The sequence below is a fragment of the Drosophila pseudoobscura genome, chromosome X, assembly GCF_009870125.1.
Source record: "Drosophila pseudoobscura strain MV-25-SWS-2005 chromosome X, UCI_Dpse_MV25, whole genome shotgun sequence".
In the NCBI taxonomy this organism is placed as follows: Eukaryota; Metazoa; Arthropoda; class Insecta; order Diptera; family Drosophilidae; genus Drosophila; species Drosophila pseudoobscura.
Window position 1 is genome coordinate 11,990,740 of NC_046683.1, and position 17,681 is coordinate 12,008,420.

A 17,681-nucleotide genomic window follows, 5' to 3' on the forward strand; every position below is an offset into this window, starting at 1 on the left:
AAGCCAATAAATTCCGTATATCCCTCACATAAGACGAAACTGGATGTGCCTGAATTCTATTTGATTGTGTTCTTTTTTTTTTAATTACACAACCTAAAGCATAAATTTTCATAATATAATTAAGGCCTGAGACACGAACACATTAGCACTCTTAGTTTTTGCAGGCAGGCCCAAAAGTTCACTCTGAAGCCAGAAACCAGTTCTGGTTATCCCAATGAAGAACCTCTGCCACTCACAGTGATTCAGACACACCGAAATCTCTCTGAGACCAGACACTGTCCCCTCCCAAGCACTGTTGCTAGAGCCATGGATTTGCATGCGAATGTTGATTGGGGACTACAAATACACTTCGAATTGCATATTTATGAGGTAATAGTAGAGCTTGACGTCATGGGAAGAGGCGGGAATCGATGGAACACTGATCAAAATATAAACACAAAAAGTAGCATATCAATAGAATATTTAAGGAAATTCCCCGTTCGATACATAATAGGCGACTTTGATATTCATCTCGTTTGTTTAAGCTGTTCTTTCGGAATAGAAACCTAACGAACTTAGTTCATATCAAAAAATATAAAACTCAATGAAAGCCTATTGCGAAATTTTCAATCTTCGGACCACTGAAAAACCTTTATTTTCACAGGTGAAACCCCGAAAAATTATGCTGTTTGAAAAGTCACCGTATGGATACATCTTTCCGATTTACTTAAAAGAAAAAGCTATTGCGATAGCTTTTACCAGTTCGTGGCTAAAATTCTACAAGTTTGATAATTGTAATGGGTTTTTAAATACCCATTGACCCTTAATGGATTAATAATTCCAACAATTTTGTATACAAATTTCTATATACATATAATAAAAATATAACCAAATTTTAATGATTGAATCTAAAAACCAAAACAAATCAATAAAAAACTTAAATCAGATTTTGGGCATAAACGAGTTTTCAACGTTGCCGCCGCCCAGTTCAACGATCGTTAATTATGTTAGACCGATATCTAGCCGAGAATATTGGAAATTAAAACAGCTAGGAAAATACCCCGTAATAAATGATTAATGATGAAAGCTGATCATCAGATCTATTAGGGGTTATTGCTCGTACTCGTTAGGGGAGTATGCAAAATGGGCGGAGATATATGTAAGGGTAATGGTCTAGTTATAACGATCCTTTCGCTATGAGACACTCTCTACTGTATATCTTTTAAGAGGATGTACCCTCAAAATATCAACTTGAATATCTTCAGAATGAGTATCAAACAAGTTCATTCCGGACAATTAAATGCATAATTTAAAGATCAAAAAATGACAAAAATACGAGTGGAATGCGCATTTTGATTGAGCATCGCCAATAACCAACATCAATGTGCGTTTAAGTATCCATCGATTGATTTCTTGGGGCCCAATTAGCGGACACACATTGACAGACGAGTGAGGCGAGTGCGTGGAACTGGCTGCCGTTGCCAATGCAAGCCGATTATGACACCCGGCTGAACTTGCCAGGCGCTAATCAGTGACTCCATTTAGCGACTTATTAGAGAGCTACTATCCATAGACTAAGACGGAGAGGCAGAGGGAGAGGCGGACGGACCGATGTTTAATTGATGGAAAGGCCAAACGCGGATGGCGAGGTTCTAATCAAGTTGAGGTGGGATTCGACTGGATCGAACAAACGCAAGGGGACGATAAGATCACATCTCATCTTTTGTTATGTTAGCTATGCAAATTCACCAAAAATTTAATAAAAATCAACCGACAAAACAAAATATGGGAAGACAGACAGAAATGATGTAGGAATCGTACGGAAAGGAAACCAAAACAAAACTCCAATTAGCATAGGCCCTAATCTTTTGTGTGGGGTATAAAAACCTGAAACGCCCCTCTCGACACTACCAGATTCAGACCAAACATGGTAAGTTTCGGTTCTAGGGGGAACCACCGCGGATCTTTTGTTACCCTCAGCTCCGACTCCAATTTCAATTCTAGCTCTAGCTCCTATATTCCTCTCACTTTCTTTCAGCAAATCTCATACGTCATTGCTCTGGCCTTCGTGACCCTCGTGGCGGCTGATGTCAGCCACCTCAAGCTCGGTCTCTCTGCAGATGGCGCCTATGGACTGACCTCATCCTCCTCATCCTCATCTTACTCCGCCTCGGTGGTGCCGGGAGGCGATTCGAGCAGCTATCAGCCTGAAGAGCTGATCCCTGCCCATCTAAAGGTGGCCTCCATTGCGACTCAATCGTCCGGTTCTGCGGTGATTCCTGGTGGAGATTCGAGCTCCTACCAATCGGCGGAATATACTTCGGCTCACCTCAAGGTAGCCTCCACTCAGGTAGAATCTTCCACTGATGAGGTGATCCCTGGTGGAGATTCGAGCTCCTACCAGCCCGCTGAATATACTCCCGCTCATCTGAAAGTAGCCTCCGCTCAGGTGGAATCTTCCGCTGATGAGGTGATCCCTGGTGGAGATTCGAGCTCCTACCAGCCCGCTGAATATACTCCCGCTCATCTGAAAGTAGCCTCCGCTCAGGTGGAATCTTCCTCTGATGAGGTGATCCCTGGTGGAGATTCGAGCTCCTACCAGCCCGCTGAATACACTCCTGCTCACTTGAAGGTTGCTTCAGTCCAGGTGGAGTCCTCTGTTGCTCAGGCAATCCCCAGCATCGGAGCCGACACCTACACCCCCGAGCAATTCATCCCAGAGGCAGATCGTGAGGCTCACTACAAGTATGTCCAGGAACAGCAGCAGGCGACCATCATTCCTGGTGGAGACTCGAGCTCCTACCAGCCCGCTGAATACACTCCTGCTCACTTGAAGGTTGCTTCAGTACAGGTGGAGTCCTCTGTTGCTCAGGCAATCCCCAGCATCGGAGCCGACACCTACACCCCCGAGCAATTCATCCCAGAAGCAGATCGTGAGGCTCACTACAAGTATGTCCAGGAACAGCAGCAGGCGACCATCATTCCTGGTGGAGACTCGAGCTCCTACCAGCCCGCTGAATACACTCCCGCCCACCTGAAGGTTGCCCTGGTGGCTCCAGCGGCTGCTGAAGTGGCTCCCGGAAGTGACGAGAGCTCCTACCAGCCCGCTGAATACACTCCCGCTCATCTCAAAGTAGCCTCCGCCCAGGTGGAATCCTCTAGTGCTGCTGAAGTGGCTCCCGGAAGTGATGAGAGCTCCTACCAGCCCGCTGAATACACTCCTGCTCACTTGAAGGTTGCTTCAGTCCAGGTGGAGTCCTCTGTTGCTCAGGCAATCCCCAGCATCGGAGCCGACACCTACACCCCCGAGCAATTCATCCCAGAGGCAGATCGTGAGGCTCACTACAAGTATGTCCAGGAACAGCAGCAGGCGACCATCATTCCTGGTGGAGACTCGAGCTCCTACCAGCCCGCTGAATACACTCCCGCCCACCTGAAGGTTGCCCTGGTGGCTCCAGCGGCTGCTGATGTTGCTCCCGGAAGTGACGAGAGCTCTTACCAGCCCGCTGAGTACACTCCTGAGCAGCTGAAGACCTCTGCTGGGGTCCAGACAGTGGCTGCTGTCCAGGCTACTCCTGCTGTCCAGTACAGCTACACCCAGACTCTGGCAACCGCGGTGCAGGCACCTGCTGCCGTCGCCACCAGAGTTGGATCCTCAGTGGCTGCCTCGAATGCCGGCAGCTATCGGCCAGCTGATGTGATTCCCGCCTACGTCCAGGGTCAAGCTATCTTCAGCAAACAGCTTGTGGCTCCACTCCGTGAGTCCGTCGTGTATGCCAATGCCCAGGGTCAGGCTGTGATCAGCAATCAGCTTGTGACTCCATTCCAAGGGGAGTCCGTAAACGGTTATGGCCAGGGAGAGCCCAAGCCTGCCCCATTGTACCAGGAGCCCGTGTCGAACGGCATCGAGGAGTTCAATGTCGAGACCCATGTGCCCGTGGCCATTGGTGGCAACACCGTCACGCCCGCTCACCTGCAGGCAGCCTACTCATCCGTTGCGTCCTCCTCCTCCGCATACTCCTCTGCTTCCTCCTCGACTGGTCATGACACTCAGTATGCAACCAACGGCGGCTATGTCTACTAAGCTTAGTCTTTAAGAGTTCCAAAATAAATATTAATAAATAATCTCATCATCAACCGAATCGATTATTTTCTTGTACTTTTGATTGGATAGCTACTGTTCCTGTAATTCTCAAGGTTATCGAATGGATAAATGGTAATATATACATACCTAGATGTAACAGATCCTTAACAGCTTAATCCTACTTACTCGTTGAAAATTCCTATATACTAGGGGTCAAGTCCACTGCACACTCGTTTCGCTCACTCGCCGAATCGCGTTATTCGCTGACGTTGATATAAGTATAATATCGGACGAATCTGTAGGTGGTGTCGACTTTCAATTTACTTGAAAAACTTTTAAAAATGATTCATCTGTTTAAAATGCCACTGTAAAACAATCTCTAATTCCTGTTAACAATTCTCGCACTTGTTAAATACGTTTCCATTTCCTGACCACATAACACCAGTTACTCAATCATTAGTTCGTGCTCGCTAAACAGGATCCCTTCCATGATCTTTGCTTCGAAATCTGATCTGTTAACAGATCACATTTCTCACAGAACACAGCTCCCCGCTACATCTTCCTTTGCCACTACTACCTGCTCTTCCCTGTGGCTGTGATCTCATCATTAACCTGATCAACGTGATTCTACAGTTACCGCTCATGCTCAACTCTCACGCACCAGCACTGCAACAGGCCCATGCAACATGCTGTCATGCCTCCCATGCTCCCTCCTCCTCCTCCTCCATACCCTTCCCTTCGTAGCCGTGGCCACATGTTTTTGAGTGCCTTTGCCGGTTCCATTTCAAGTTCATGGGCACAAAAACAGAGATCTGCATTGGTGGCCAAAGTAAAAGTTGATCTGCCCGACTGCCCGGATGGCTGGATGGCTGCCCCGACTGGAGCCGGGCTCATGGCTCATGATTATTATGTAAAGCTCGCCATTCCGCTCGTAACTCTAAGGCATTCTCAAGGCCGTCCACGGATCGCATCGGTTCGGATGGGAGCGTCTTCTTGATGGGTTTTTAGAAAGTGCTCGCTGAGAGCGGGCCCCAAGTTGGCTTCCACACGGCTCGTTCTTTTGGTGCAATCAATCTAGCTGGTTGTCAGGCAAGGCCATATGCATGGATCTTTCCGTTGGGGTTCATGCTGCTTCGCCGTAGCCCATTTCTGCGGTCAACCGCACATTGGCCCAAAGGTTGCGGGTTTCATATATCCATAAAGTGTTAAATTGAATGTTAATTAGTGGAACCCACAACCGACGCAACAAAAACCAAAAAAAAAAACTCAACCCAGAGCTCGTCATGCGCGGGCGGGGTCCCCTCCGCCCATGGAGCCGGTTAATCGGCTTGATTGAAGACCTAACCAAAGTAGGTCCCAAAGTAGTTCATAAGAGTCCGTGGCCTGTTGCCTGAAGCCTGCTGCTCCATGCCCCCCATGCATGATCCGTTGCCCGTGCTGAAACCCGTTGCGGAAAACTATTTTGTAAATGAGTTAAACTCGTTTACGCGTGTGTGATTTTTTTTGGTTTATGTTAAATTTTATTTATATTTCACTCTTTTTTTCTGCCACAATACCATAATCTCGTTCCTGACAGTTGCTGGTTTCGCCCTAAAATTTATATGTAGCGACTTCTGCTGCCGCTTCGCTTCTTTGGCTGCTGCAAGGCAACCTCTGGGCAGGGGCTTTTCTTCGACTCTTCTGCTTCGACTATAAATTGCCAGACCGCTCTAGGGAACGGCATCAGTCTCAGCCTCTAGCTCGTCCAGCACAGTCGTCGCCAATCACTCTCAGCCATATCAAACATGGTCAGTGCCTGCTCTTAGCCCGCAAATAGTCTTTTGTTTCCACTGGCTATATTTTGTACTCGTATTATATTTTTTGCAAGTGTTTTGGTGTAATTTGTGTTTGTGTAACGTGTGTCTCCCCTCCTTCTTGCAGAAACTCCTCATTGTGTTCGCCCTGTTCGCCTGCGCGGCCGCCGATGTCAGCCACCTGGCCCCCAGTAACGAGTACCTGCCACCTGTCCAGAACTCATACGCGGCTCCATCGGTGAGCTACTCCGCACCGGCCATCCAGCAGACGTACTCGGCCCCAGCCATCCAGCAGCAGACGTACTCCGCACCGGCCATCCAGCAGACGTACTCGGCCCCAGCCATCCAGCAGCAGACCTATGCCGCCCCCAGCAACGAGTACCTGCCCCCCGTTCAGCAGACCTACTCCGCTCCAGCTGTCCAGAGGACCTACTCGGCTCCATCCGTGAGCTACTCGGCCCCGTCCGTGAGCTACTCGGCCCCAGCTGTCCAGCAGACATATTCTGCTCCATCGGTCAGCTACTCTGCTCCCTCCGTTAGCTATTCGGCCCCAGCTCCCTCCGTGAGCTACTCTGCCCCGTCCGTCAGCTACTCTGCCCCGTCCGTCAGCTACTCCGCTCCGGCCTACCAGCAGCAGTCGTACTCTGCTCCGGCCTACCAGCAGCAGTCGTACTCCGCTCCGGCCTACCAGCAGCAGTCGTACTCTGCTCCCTCCGTGAGCTACTCCCAGGATGTGGGCACCCAATACGCCTCCAACGGCGGCTATGTCTACAGGAAGTAAGAAGCTGAAAAACTGATCCACTGTAAATAACTCTTCTTTGTGTGAATTTGTTTTTCTTTTTTTTTTCATAAACAAAGTAAATGAAAACGTTCTAAAAACAAAAGCAAAAATGATTTTAACCGACTTTCAGATGGGCTTTGGTTTATGAATTGCACTGCGCTAAGGCTCGTTAAAGCAAAGCTTTTGACGATATAAAGTTTTGTGGAAAGCTTTAAAGCTTTAACACACAAGCTTTTATGGGGTTGTTTTTCGAGGCTGATTTAAAGCTTATGGTCTGATGCGCAGCATAAAAGCTTTAGGGCTTTCAATAGCTTGAAAGGGTCAAAAGCGAGCTTTGTTGAACAGTTCATATGGTCTTTACGAGCTTTATCTAGGATAACAATTCAACAGAAACAAAGCTGTACTCCTGGAGTTCTGAAATGAGGCTTTGTTGCATTCCTCTCAAAGAGCTTTTGTTTTTATTCGATGTTGTACCAGAAATTGAATTGTAAATATCCTTAAGCAAATTAAGGCTTGTAAGACCCCCTTCTTTCCTAAAAAGCTTTCGTCATTCCTTAATGTATTCTCTGCTATACAATCCATCCAAAATATGGCTTTCTTTCAAGTTCAGAGATATGATTTCTTCTCTATTCATCTTTCCACCGCTTTATGCAAAATTGCTTTGGACATTGGATGTCTGCATGTTATTATTTTCTGTCTGTAAAGTCTGCCTGCCTAATTAATTTTTATAGTTCAAACGCATGGAACAGTCTGTTCCAGCACTATCCCCCTGGGGCCAGATCTGCGGGACTATTTATGGAACCTTTATTGTGATGCAAAGCAATTTCCGTTCGCGAAATGGAAATGGAAAGTGAGATGAACCGAAGCTGTAGACGAAGCCGGAACGGGCCCAGCGATTGAGATGAAGAGCAGTTTATGTAAGCCTCGAGGCGGCATCCAAAAAAGTCTTATAAGAGAGCCCAGTGCGCGGACCGAGGCCGCACAGTCCCCACCGAAGTTGAAGGTCGAAGTTGAGCCCCCAAGATGGACCGGTGGCCACTATTCCTAGCTTTACTCCTGCTGCCGCTGATCAAGAGCGATGTGAGTCACCTACCCAAGGACTACATACCCCCCACGCCAGAAGAGGAGGAGTCCCTGCAGTCTGTAGATCATCAGGAGACGCCCCTCCTTCATCGCGAACATGAAGAACACGAACACGATCCTGAGGGACATTCCAATGACGCCAATGGCTTCTATCCGAGTGTGGGTCTGCCTCTACCCCCGGGCTATGCGGTGCCCACGGGGAATAATGTGCCGCCGCCGCCCGCCCAGCCGCCCAACTTCCCGCTGCCCATCTACCCGCCCTACTTTGGCTTTGGTGGACCACAGGAATCCGTGGATCCTAATGGAAATCCGTTTGGAAGCGGTCCACCGAATGCGGCCATACAGCAGCCACCACAAGGGGCACCCTTTCCACAGGGTGGTCCGTTCCCTAATGGTGGACAGATTGGTCCATTCCCAGGTCAAGGAGGTCCATTCCCAGGACAGGGAGGTCCATTCCCAGGACAAGGAGGTCCATTTCCAGGACAGGGAGGCCCATTCCCAGGACAAGGAGGTCCATTCCCAGGACAGGGTAGTACATTCCCAGGGCAGGGAGGTCCATTCCCAGGGCAGGGAGGTCCATTCCCAGGACAGGGTAGTCCATTCCCAGAGCAGGGAGGTCCATTCCCAGGACTGGGAGGTCCATTCCCAGGGCAGGCAGGTCCTTTCCCAGGGCAGGGAGGTCCATTCCCAGGACAGGGTAGTCCATTCCCAGGACAGGGAGGTTCATTCCCTCAACCGGGTAATCCATTCCCCGGCCCATTCCCACCAGATTATCTGACCAACCAAGGCCTGCCCATACCTGGATCGCAGTCGCCCTTCCAACAAAGTCACGCGGGATTTAATGTGCCTCCCGGATTTGGTGGACCACAGCCACAGGGCTCTAATCCGTTTCAGCAGTTCGGAACCGGCTTTGGGGGACCTGGACCGCAGGCATTCGCTGACGAGCCAGAGAAACCCATAGACGAGGAGGTCGCCGAACCGGAGAAATATCCACAGCCACAGCCTGTAGAATCACAGGCAAGCACGGAGTCACCGAAAAGCGGCGACACCATCTATGGGGCAAATGGCGGCTACGTCTATCAGCGGGTCAAGTGAGTTACGATGGTTTTATAGGCCTATTTGGATCGGCTCGAGCCAGAGACGAGTTCATTATAAATTATTATCAATCTTTTTGTATCAACAGCAACAACCTGTTTTTTGCGTTTGTTTCTTTGTTTATTTGGTTTATGGGCATTAACGCGAAACAGACAACATGTTTGTCTGTATGCTAATAGAGCTTTTTGACGTTGACAGGCATCCATAAACGAGAGACACTGTGTCGCTTTGGATGATACACATTTTATACTCGTACACCCCATGCGAATGGAAACATGTTTTTATGCATACCCATGTATCACAAAATCATACGTCAATTGCATACATAATTTATTGGCTCTAGGGTGATAAAAGTCTTGCCAAAATGAGATGAGTAGGTGGAAGGTGCTTACACCTCTGTTTCGGCATATAATAAACTCTAGGATCTTGAAACTATACTTTTGAATAAGAAATAGCAAAGAGAAGACCCCATTAATAGCATACCCTTTCATTGAAAGATGTATAGATATAGCTGGAGTGCTCGGAGTGCGAAATCTACATATGTTTGCTAATTGATCAGTTATTAGGACATGTTAAAATATTAACAATAAAGCAAAACACAACAGATTTGAAAAGTCTTTGAAGAGAACTATGTACAATTCTCCAGAAAATGCAGGATTTTATTCTGAGAACATACTTTATAGGAGTAAATTGGTCAATCTATTGCCCAATATATGTAGTTGCACTGGGCACTTTTTTACCTTAGATATATGTATATATTATACATCATTGTAAGAGATAATATGTCGGTCAGAGGTGCATATATTGGTCATAATTTTTAGACGAAATGTTTTATTATGCGATTGAGAATGATAAATACTATATCTCTCAATGAACTTCCTAAGAATTTTGTCACTAGGTAAACTCCAATTGGTTTAATACACTAATTTTTTAGGTTTATATTCTCTATCTACAAAAATACCCTCTTCATAGCACTTACAGAATGGAAAGGGGTCTTCAATTCGATCGTACGAGTATGTATATTTTAGATGTATTCATATTCCCTTTATGGGCTTTCCTATTCAAAGATCGTATAAATTGTAATCAAAAGATTCGTTTTAGGTACAACAAAGACATTGTTAATTCCTATTCATATTTTTCTTGATATTCCCACTGAATTATTTATTTATTTGGTGTATCCAATTTTTTTTTTTTTGTGCAAGATTTTACTTAGTTTTATGATGTTCATTTTATGGATTTACAAGAGACTGGAAACTGGACTGGAGAAACGTTTAAAAACTGGCTTCAAAATAAGCCCCTCTGTCGTTCTTTGTCTGTCTCCTCAGTCCCTCATAAATGGAAGAGGCCTCCCACACTCCCACTCCCATCTGCGATTCTCCATTTTCGGTTTTGGGTTTCGGTTTCCAGAGATCGGATCGTTTTGCAGCTGTTAAGCTTTTTGACCATTCGTTGTTTTATGCAAATCATGTTGGTGGGGTATCGTATCTGTTTCTGTTTCTACTACTTTTCAGTTTCATTGTTTAGTTATTCAATTCAATTCATAAGATTGTTGCAATTTTTTTTTCTTCTCAGTTTTGAATATTTATGGAGCTTGATTTTAATTTGTCCGCGAAAGAGTTACCACGCCAGCGAATGGATGGGGGACTCTGACGGGGAGATGGAGATGCAGATGAATATGAAGATGGTGATGGAGGCTGTTCGCACAGCTATTAGTCATAATTAAGCCGAACTGTGCCCGGGGTTGGCAGGGGCCCTCAACTCGACATTTTCTTTCGGCTTTGGCTTTGTTTTTTAATTTTTAACTTCATTTTCGCGGCTGGTGTGGTGTGAGGTGCGTGGCGCGTGTTTTGAGCCGCCAGGCGCAGAAGTATCCGCCTCGGATATCTCCCATAATCGCCGAAACAGTATTATCATTACAATGATTCAATTTTCGGGCTGGTCTTTGGCTTCTTCTGGGGGCCATCGCATTTGTAAGCCGCCGCATAACGAACTTATCTATGATCGCCTAAACACGCCTACGAAACGCATGCATAAAACATCTTTATGAAGATCATGATCAGATCTACCAAACAATCGGAGGCCCCCAAATCGTACGTAACTTATGGGCCGTTGCAAATGTCCGAAGGCTGGGCCCGCACATGTCCCCAGTTAAGAGAAATATTTCTGTCACTGCATTGGATAACTTTAGTTGCAGTCGTTAAATAATTAGTAGTAGTAGGTAAAGTAAATAAACTATGAAGAAGGGGAGTCTTTTTCGTAATATACAAATGTACATACATGTATATCTTTAAGGCTTCTTCGAATTATTCTCCTTCTTGTCTAAACTTTGGAACATACTGCACAAAATTCTCTACGTACCACCATAAATGTACATATGTATCCTAAATAATAGCTCATCGTACCAACATAATATTCTTATTCAAGTGTTGTCAGTTACAACTCCTATGATAACATTTGCTAACTGGTTTTAGACTTTTTCTTAACGTATCATATCCAATCCTATTCTCAGCCCATCATAGCATTTTCATTTCAACGATAATATAAATATTAAAATGGGTAGAGCCCAACGCTCTCCGGTGGCTTTTCAACAAAAATGTAATGAGCCTAAAGCCACCCTTTAAAAATCGTGTATCATTGCTCTTTGGTCATACCCTGCATATAACAATGTCTAAGTTGCATACATATATCTAATTACATTTCAATCAAATATTTTCCTATACTCGCATATATTCGAGATACTATATAGTTTTTTAGATCTTTGCACCAATTATTTTAAAGGCAATCGTCGTTTTGCCATCATACTACAATCTACCCAACACCCAAGCGTTGAACCTCTTAGCTAATAGACAACACCTCGCATGTCTATCTGCAATGGGGGAATACAGGTCCAAGTCAATGCACTTAGCTCATTACGCACCCATCCATCCATCCATCGAAGGTGTCAATTGCCCAGATACAGAAGCAAATGAACAGATCGATCGTCGGGTGTCGGGTGCCGGGATAGTCCATGCAACAAGCGATTGATAAATATTTAAACCATTTTTGCACAGTCGCACAGCAGTTTTGCCATCTCGTTTTCCGCCTTCGCTTTGCTCCGGTGTGCTATCAAGTTTAGGATTAGGCTCTGTATCTGTATCTCTGTTGTCCGGGCTCTTTGGTTGGGGCTAGGCCATTGTGCCATTGTTGGAATGGCAGCGTCGTGCGTTTTGGTCATTTATTAATCAGCACCAAAATGAAATGTGTTTTGCATGATTTTATTATTGGTCGTCTGCATTAGCATGCCGCGTGTCCCCCCTTGACCTTACACCATGGTACCAACTGTCATCTGCCACCTTCCACCATCCACCGTCCACCATCTTCCACCTTCCAATTGCCATCTGCATGAGCGGACCGAACCAATTAAGAGGAAACCAAGCCTCTGCGGATATGGACAAACGTTTGTAACTATAAATACTCGATGGTGCTCTGAGATGGGCATCAGTTTATCGGTCTCGTTCGTTTGGTGTATCTCGTGCCTTTGTGACCCTAAGTGAAGATGGTAAGCCCTATCTGTGTTCAAGCTATCTGCATTTTTTTCTTGTGACAAGTGCTAATCATTGGTGTATTGTTTCTATGGTTTTCTCTCTCTAGAAACCCTTTGCCTTTATCGTTCTGGCTGCCTGCAGTCTGGCCCTCGTTCAGGCCCGTCCGGATGTGAGTCATCTGCTGAAATCGAACCGGAACTACCTTCCACCACTGCCGCAGAAGGAGATCTCGGCCAGCCAGAGCTACCAGCAGATCGCCCAGCCCCAGCCCCAGTACCAAAATCAGGTCCAGGCACAGACCCAGTCCCAGTCCCAATCATTCCCCCAGGTGGAGTCCATTCAGGCATCCATCCCATTGGCTAGCTTCTCTATCCAGTCTGGCGGACAATACCAGTCTACCGCTCCAGCTCCAGCTCCAGTTCAAGTCTCGATCCCAGCCCCTGCTCCAGCTCAGATCTCGATTCCCGCTCTGGCTCCCGTTCAAGTGCAGGCCTCTGCCCCAGCTCCCCAAGTGATCTATGAGGCACCCAAGCCGATTGCTGCCACCCAAACCACGGTGCACAACGCCTATCTGCCCCCAGCGGCACCTGTCCAGCAGTTCGTGCCCGCTCCCGAGCCAGTTGTGCAAACGACGGTGCAGCAAATCGCTGCTCCCGCTCCGGTGGTTCAACAGTCTTACTCCGCTCCCGCTCCAGTGATTCAACAGACCTACACTGCTCCTGCCCCAGTGGTTCAGGAACAGACGTACAGCGCACCAGCCCCCGTGGTTCAACAAACCTACTCTGCTCCCGCACCTGTGGTTCAAGAACAGACCTCTTCATATCCCGCTCCCGCTCCTATTGTGCAACAGACCTATACTGCCCCAGCTCCAGTTGTCCAACAGACCTATACAGCTCCTGCCCCGGTGGTTCAGGAGCAGACATACACCGCTCCAGCACCAGTTGTACAACAGACTTACTCTGCTCCAGCACCAGTCGTTCAACAGACCTACTCTGCTCCTGCTCCTGTGGTCCAGGAACAAACATACGAGGCTCCAGCCCCAGTAGTTCAGCAGACCTACTCTGCTCCTGCTCCTGTGGTCCAAGAACAGACGTACAGCGCACCCGCTCCCGTGGTCCAACAGACATACACTGCTCCCGCTCCTATAGTGCAGCAGACCTACTCTGCTCCTGCACCTGTGGTGCAGCAGACCTACTCTGCTCCTGCTCCTGTGGTCCAGGAACAACAGTACACTGCTCCTGCTCCTGCTCCCGTTGTTCAGCAAACTTATACTGCACCGATCTCGATTTCTGAACCAGTTCAGCAGACCGTTAGCATCAGTGCTCCAGCCCAGCCTCAGCAGCAATACAGTGGCTACAGCTACCAGGCTCCAATCCAGCAGAAAACCACTACTTACTCGGCTCCAGCTCCGGTTCAGTTCCAGCAATCGTTTGTGCCCGCACCTCCAGTACCAGCACCAGCACCCATCCAGATTCAGGCCCAGCCCCAGCCCCAGCCAATCGTTCAGTATACGCCACAGGTGCCGACGTACAACAGCTACACTCCATCCGCACCATCACCCATCGTCCAACAGACGGCATCTGTGGTGACGACCTCCACGGCCACGAATGAGATCGGCACCGACTACGCTGCCAATGGCGGCTACGTCTACGAGAAGCATTGAGATGCTTGTGAAAGGACCCCAGCAGATGTCCGAACTCGCATCGAGTTGTGGATCGTTAGGCGAACGTTAATTGCTGATCGTTTCATCAGAACTTATTGTTACTTAGTCAATTTCTAGCACCAATTAGTTTTATTATATAGAATTTATACAATTCTTTTTTTTACAACCTGTTTTCCAATAAAAAAATTCCATTTCAAGAACTGTGAATACCTTTCAACCCTAGTACCGAGTCATATGTACATACGTATATATATTAGGAATGCATAACGAGTAATGAGCTTTGTTCGTTCTGGCGGCTGTGCCATGGCTGCCGTAGTCCTGCTGGATCTCCTGTACCTGAGTTTGTTTTGGATATTTTTTCACTTTTTCCTTCATCACGGTTGCCTTCGATCTCTCAATCAAACAAACCCGCAAAGCAACATGATTACTCAATTTTCTAAATTTATAAAAATAAACTCTGTTTCCTGGTTCTCTAATTGTAAATCCCAAATGGCCATTATCCGAGACTTGAGCGATGAAGAACGCGGGATTTTGGATGGTTGGCTACAGCTCAACAATATCCCGCTTACCTATCGCGATGAAAAGGAGTTCTGCGACGCACTGAAGGTGGCAAGGATTTTCAATAGGATCCAACCAGGACTTGATGACCTTATTAGCTACTCGCCGTGCATTAGCCTGCCGTTGAACTTTTTGAACTGGCAAATCTTCAATCAGCGGGTCTTACGAAAACTTGACATGGGCGTGTCCCTTAGGGATCTTGAAAAGCTGGCGTTGGGCTGTCCCAAAGCCATTGACTCCTTGCTCTTCACTCTGATGGCCAATGAGTCGCTCTTGAAGAAGAATAAAATATAGAAGGGCTGCGCCCACAGCGCAGGCTGTGGCCTGGGAAGTACTGATCGAAATATTGGGGCATAAAAAAAGGCATTATATTATTTTATTAATTAATTAATTACAATTATTAAATAAGCTATAACTATGGGACTAATGTGGTTGGCTATATCAGGGGTTTTTCCTATGGGGAAGGGGTTGGACTCGGATACCACGGATACTCGGTGCACTTTGAAAACCTTTCAAAGACATTGCCACAAAGGTAATTCCCTGAAAATGATAAATTACTCAACCGTTCAATGTTCTGGGCTTTTGCTTTCGCTTTGATGGATGATTGGATGGGCGGATGGCCCCGAGATGAGTAAGTGGCGGGAGCCGACTTATGAATGGGGGGGACTTGGGACTCTTCTCCAGTAACGAGTTATACAATTTCTTCGACTTTGGCCGCGTCTCGCTCTTCTCTCCCCTACAGAATTCGGACAGAATTTGGAATATTATGGGCGGCTAATGAGCTTGGCGAGTCATCGCCAGCGGAGGAGAATGGAAACTTAATTCAGACGAAATGTTTCATTATTATTATTTCTCTTTTATTTTCGGGTATACATATGGCAAATAGAAGCCATGGGACAGGTAAGTATGTATGTGTGCCCGAGTATAGGCGATATAGTTTATGGTCTTTTGTATTCACAAACCTCTCGCATTTGTTCTGGTTCTCGGTCCAGGCGCCTTTTGACATTCGTATATCAAGTTGGTTAAAATTTCGCCTATAAATATCTTCAGATCTGTGACATTCAGCTAGTAATCTCCCGTCTTCGGTCCCAGTAACATGGTAAGCCCCAGCAGTACTCTTCCCGTCCACGGTCCTCTCCTAACCGTAGCTTCTCTGCGACTCTTCCCCAGCAACTCTTCGCCGTCCTCTCGCTCGCCCTCGTGGCCCTGGCCTCGGCCGATGTCAGCCACCTGAGCAACACCTACCTGCCGCCCCGCTCTGGCGCCGCCTCCACCAGCTACGAGTCCTACCAGTCGGCTCCCGCCGAGTCCGCCTCCTTTGCCTCGGAGTCCTACTCCGCCCCAGCGGAAGCCGCATCTTCCACAGACGACAGCGAGTCGTATGTTGCTCCCGCCGCCACTTACAACAGCGAGTCGTATGCCGCTCCTGCCGAGTCCAACGCCGAGACCGCCGCTGAGGAGAGCTACGCCCAGCCCGCCGCTGTTGCTGCTGCCTCGTACTCCGCCCCCGTGGTGACCAAGACCTACTCTGCCCCAGCTGTGACTTCCTACACGAACACCTACACTGCCCCAGCCGTGACTTCCTACACTGCTCCCGCTGTGGTGAAGACCTACTCCGCGCCAGCCGTGACTTCCTACACTGCTCCCGCTGTGGTGAGGAGCTATTCCGCCCCAGCCGTGACTTCTTACACGAAGACCTACTCAGCCCCAGCCGTGACTTCCTACACTGCTCCCGCTGTGGTGAAGACCTACTCCGCGCCAGCCGTGACTTCCTACACTGCTCCCGCTGTGGTGAAGAGCTATTCCGCCCCAGCCGTGACTTCTTACACGAAGACCTACTCAGCCCCAGCCGTGACCTCCTACACTGCTCCCGCTGTTGTGAAGACCTACTCCGCGCCAGCCGTGACTTCCTACACTGCTCCCGCTGTTGTGAAGACCTACTCAGCCCCAGCCGTCTCCTCCTACATCGCTCCAGCTGTGGTGAAGAGCTATTCCGCCCCAGCCGTGACTTCCTACACGAAGACCTACTCAGCCCCAGCCGTGACCTCCTACACTGCTCCCGCTGTTGTGAAGACCTACTCCGCGCCAGCCGTGACTTCCTACACTGCTCCCGCTGTTGTTAAGACCTACTCAGCCCCAGCCGTGTCCTCCTACACCGCTCCAGCTGTGTCCACCTACTCGGCACCTGCCGTATCCACCTACTCGGCGCCTGCCGTATCCACCTACCGCGCTCCAGCCGTGGTCAGCGGATACTCTGGCATCGACACCACCTACGGCACCAACGGAGGATATGTCTATTAAACACTGAACCCGAATCTTGTCATAATGCGAGCACTTTTTTTTTGTATAAATCGAAATCAAATAATCTAGCTTTTCAACGTATTTTTTTCAACGAATTGTAGAATATGTTTAAATGGCAGCAATCGTATGATCATTCCTACGAATGCAAAGCTCCAACGGGATTTTTTAAAAACGAAGGGACTTTTTTGTAAATAATGTGAAATAAGGAAATCGGGCATACCAGAAACGCACCCAGATTCCGACTCCAGCAGATTCTGTCCTATGCAGAATGGAAACCATTGAAATGGTATAAACCTTAAATACGTGTTACACTTGACTAAATGCCTATTAAGAAGATGGTCCATGCTGGTAGGCCCTTTTATGGTCGTCTATTAACGCATCCTAACCAAAGAGTCTGGAACAACAACCGATTTTTTCTATGACCAATATTTTATAAGTTGACGTTGTGAGGTGACGTCGTCCGATGTGGTGAAGGTCCATCCCTTTTGTTTCAACTCGCTCTCTCGGCTCCCGGAGAGACAAGCACTAAAAAGAGATAGCGAACGTAATACGCTCTGCACGTTTGACAAACGGATAGACCCTCGAAAGAGAGCAGATGTGGTGACGACGTCAATCTATGAGTAAATTCAGGTTTCCCTGGAGTGCTTCGAAGCCTATGGCTGGTCGCACATTGTTGCGAGCATTTAAAGTACATAAGTTCCATGCAAATGTGTTTCTTCTGGCTGTTGAATAATTCAATGCCCTCTCAGGAGAGTCTGCAGGAAATACCGTATCCCGTGTGGCACATCAACGGATCACAGTGGGGTTGCAGCTGCAAAAA

The 17,681-nt window shown here is 47.6% G+C and overlaps 6 protein-coding genes across 7 annotated transcripts; all 6 read left to right on the forward strand.

Moving 5' to 3' along the window:
* The first annotated feature begins 1,803 nt into the window (after window positions 1–1,803).
* LOC4815385 (uncharacterized protein KIAA0754) lies at window positions 1,804–4,121 on the forward strand. 2 transcript variants are annotated; one of them, XM_033383376.1, is made up of 3 exons: window positions 1,804–1,909; window positions 2,018–2,558; window positions 2,763–4,121. In XM_033383376.1, exons 1-3 carry the CDS (start codon window positions 1,907–1,909, stop codon window positions 4,061–4,063), a joined length of 1,845 nt encoding a protein of 614 aa, XP_033239267.1. In that variant the 5' UTR covers window positions 1,804–1,906; the 3' UTR covers window positions 4,064–4,121. The 2 variants fall into 2 exon arrangements, with proteins under 2 accessions (XP_033239267.1, XP_033239266.1); XM_033383375.1 differs by having other exon boundaries at window positions 1,805–1,909; window positions 2,018–4,121.
* Window positions 4,122–5,739: 1,618 nt separating this feature from the next.
* LOC6901506 (cuticle protein 16.5) lies at window positions 5,740–6,724 on the forward strand. The gene is made up of 2 exons (XM_002134156.3): window positions 5,740–5,850; window positions 5,984–6,724. Exons 1-2 carry the CDS (start codon window positions 5,848–5,850, stop codon window positions 6,635–6,637), a joined length of 657 nt encoding a protein of 218 aa, XP_002134192.1. The 5' UTR covers window positions 5,740–5,847; the 3' UTR covers window positions 6,638–6,724.
* A 723-nt stretch (window positions 6,725–7,447) lies between these two features.
* On the forward strand, window positions 7,448–8,815 carry LOC4814907 (proline-rich protein HaeIII subfamily 1). Its single transcript, XM_001354853.3, has one exon. The coding sequence runs from the start codon at window positions 7,661–7,663 to the stop codon at window positions 8,813–8,815; it is 1,155 nt and encodes a 384-aa protein (XP_001354889.3). The 5' UTR covers window positions 7,448–7,660.
* Window positions 8,816–12,252: 3,437 nt separating this feature from the next.
* LOC6901505 (skin secretory protein xP2) lies at window positions 12,253–14,181 on the forward strand. Its single transcript, XM_033383377.1, has 2 exons — window positions 12,253–12,353; window positions 12,446–14,181. Exons 1-2 carry the CDS (start codon window positions 12,351–12,353, stop codon window positions 14,000–14,002), a joined length of 1,560 nt encoding a protein of 519 aa, XP_033239268.1. The 5' UTR covers window positions 12,253–12,350; the 3' UTR covers window positions 14,003–14,181.
* A 310-nt stretch (window positions 14,182–14,491) lies between these two features.
* Window positions 14,492–14,854, forward strand: LOC117185000 (uncharacterized). The gene has a single exon (XM_033384367.1). It carries the CDS (start codon window positions 14,492–14,494, stop codon window positions 14,852–14,854), a length of 363 nt encoding a protein of 120 aa, XP_033240258.1.
* A 750-nt stretch (window positions 14,855–15,604) lies between these two features.
* LOC117184707 (cuticle protein) lies at window positions 15,605–16,929 on the forward strand. The gene is made up of 2 exons (XM_033383378.1): window positions 15,605–15,659; window positions 15,731–16,929. The coding sequence occupies exons 1-2, from the start codon at window positions 15,657–15,659 to the stop codon at window positions 16,859–16,861; spliced, it is 1,134 nt and encodes a 377-aa protein (XP_033239269.1). The 5' UTR covers window positions 15,605–15,656; the 3' UTR covers window positions 16,862–16,929.
* The last annotated feature ends 752 nt before the right edge of the window (window positions 16,930–17,681 follow it).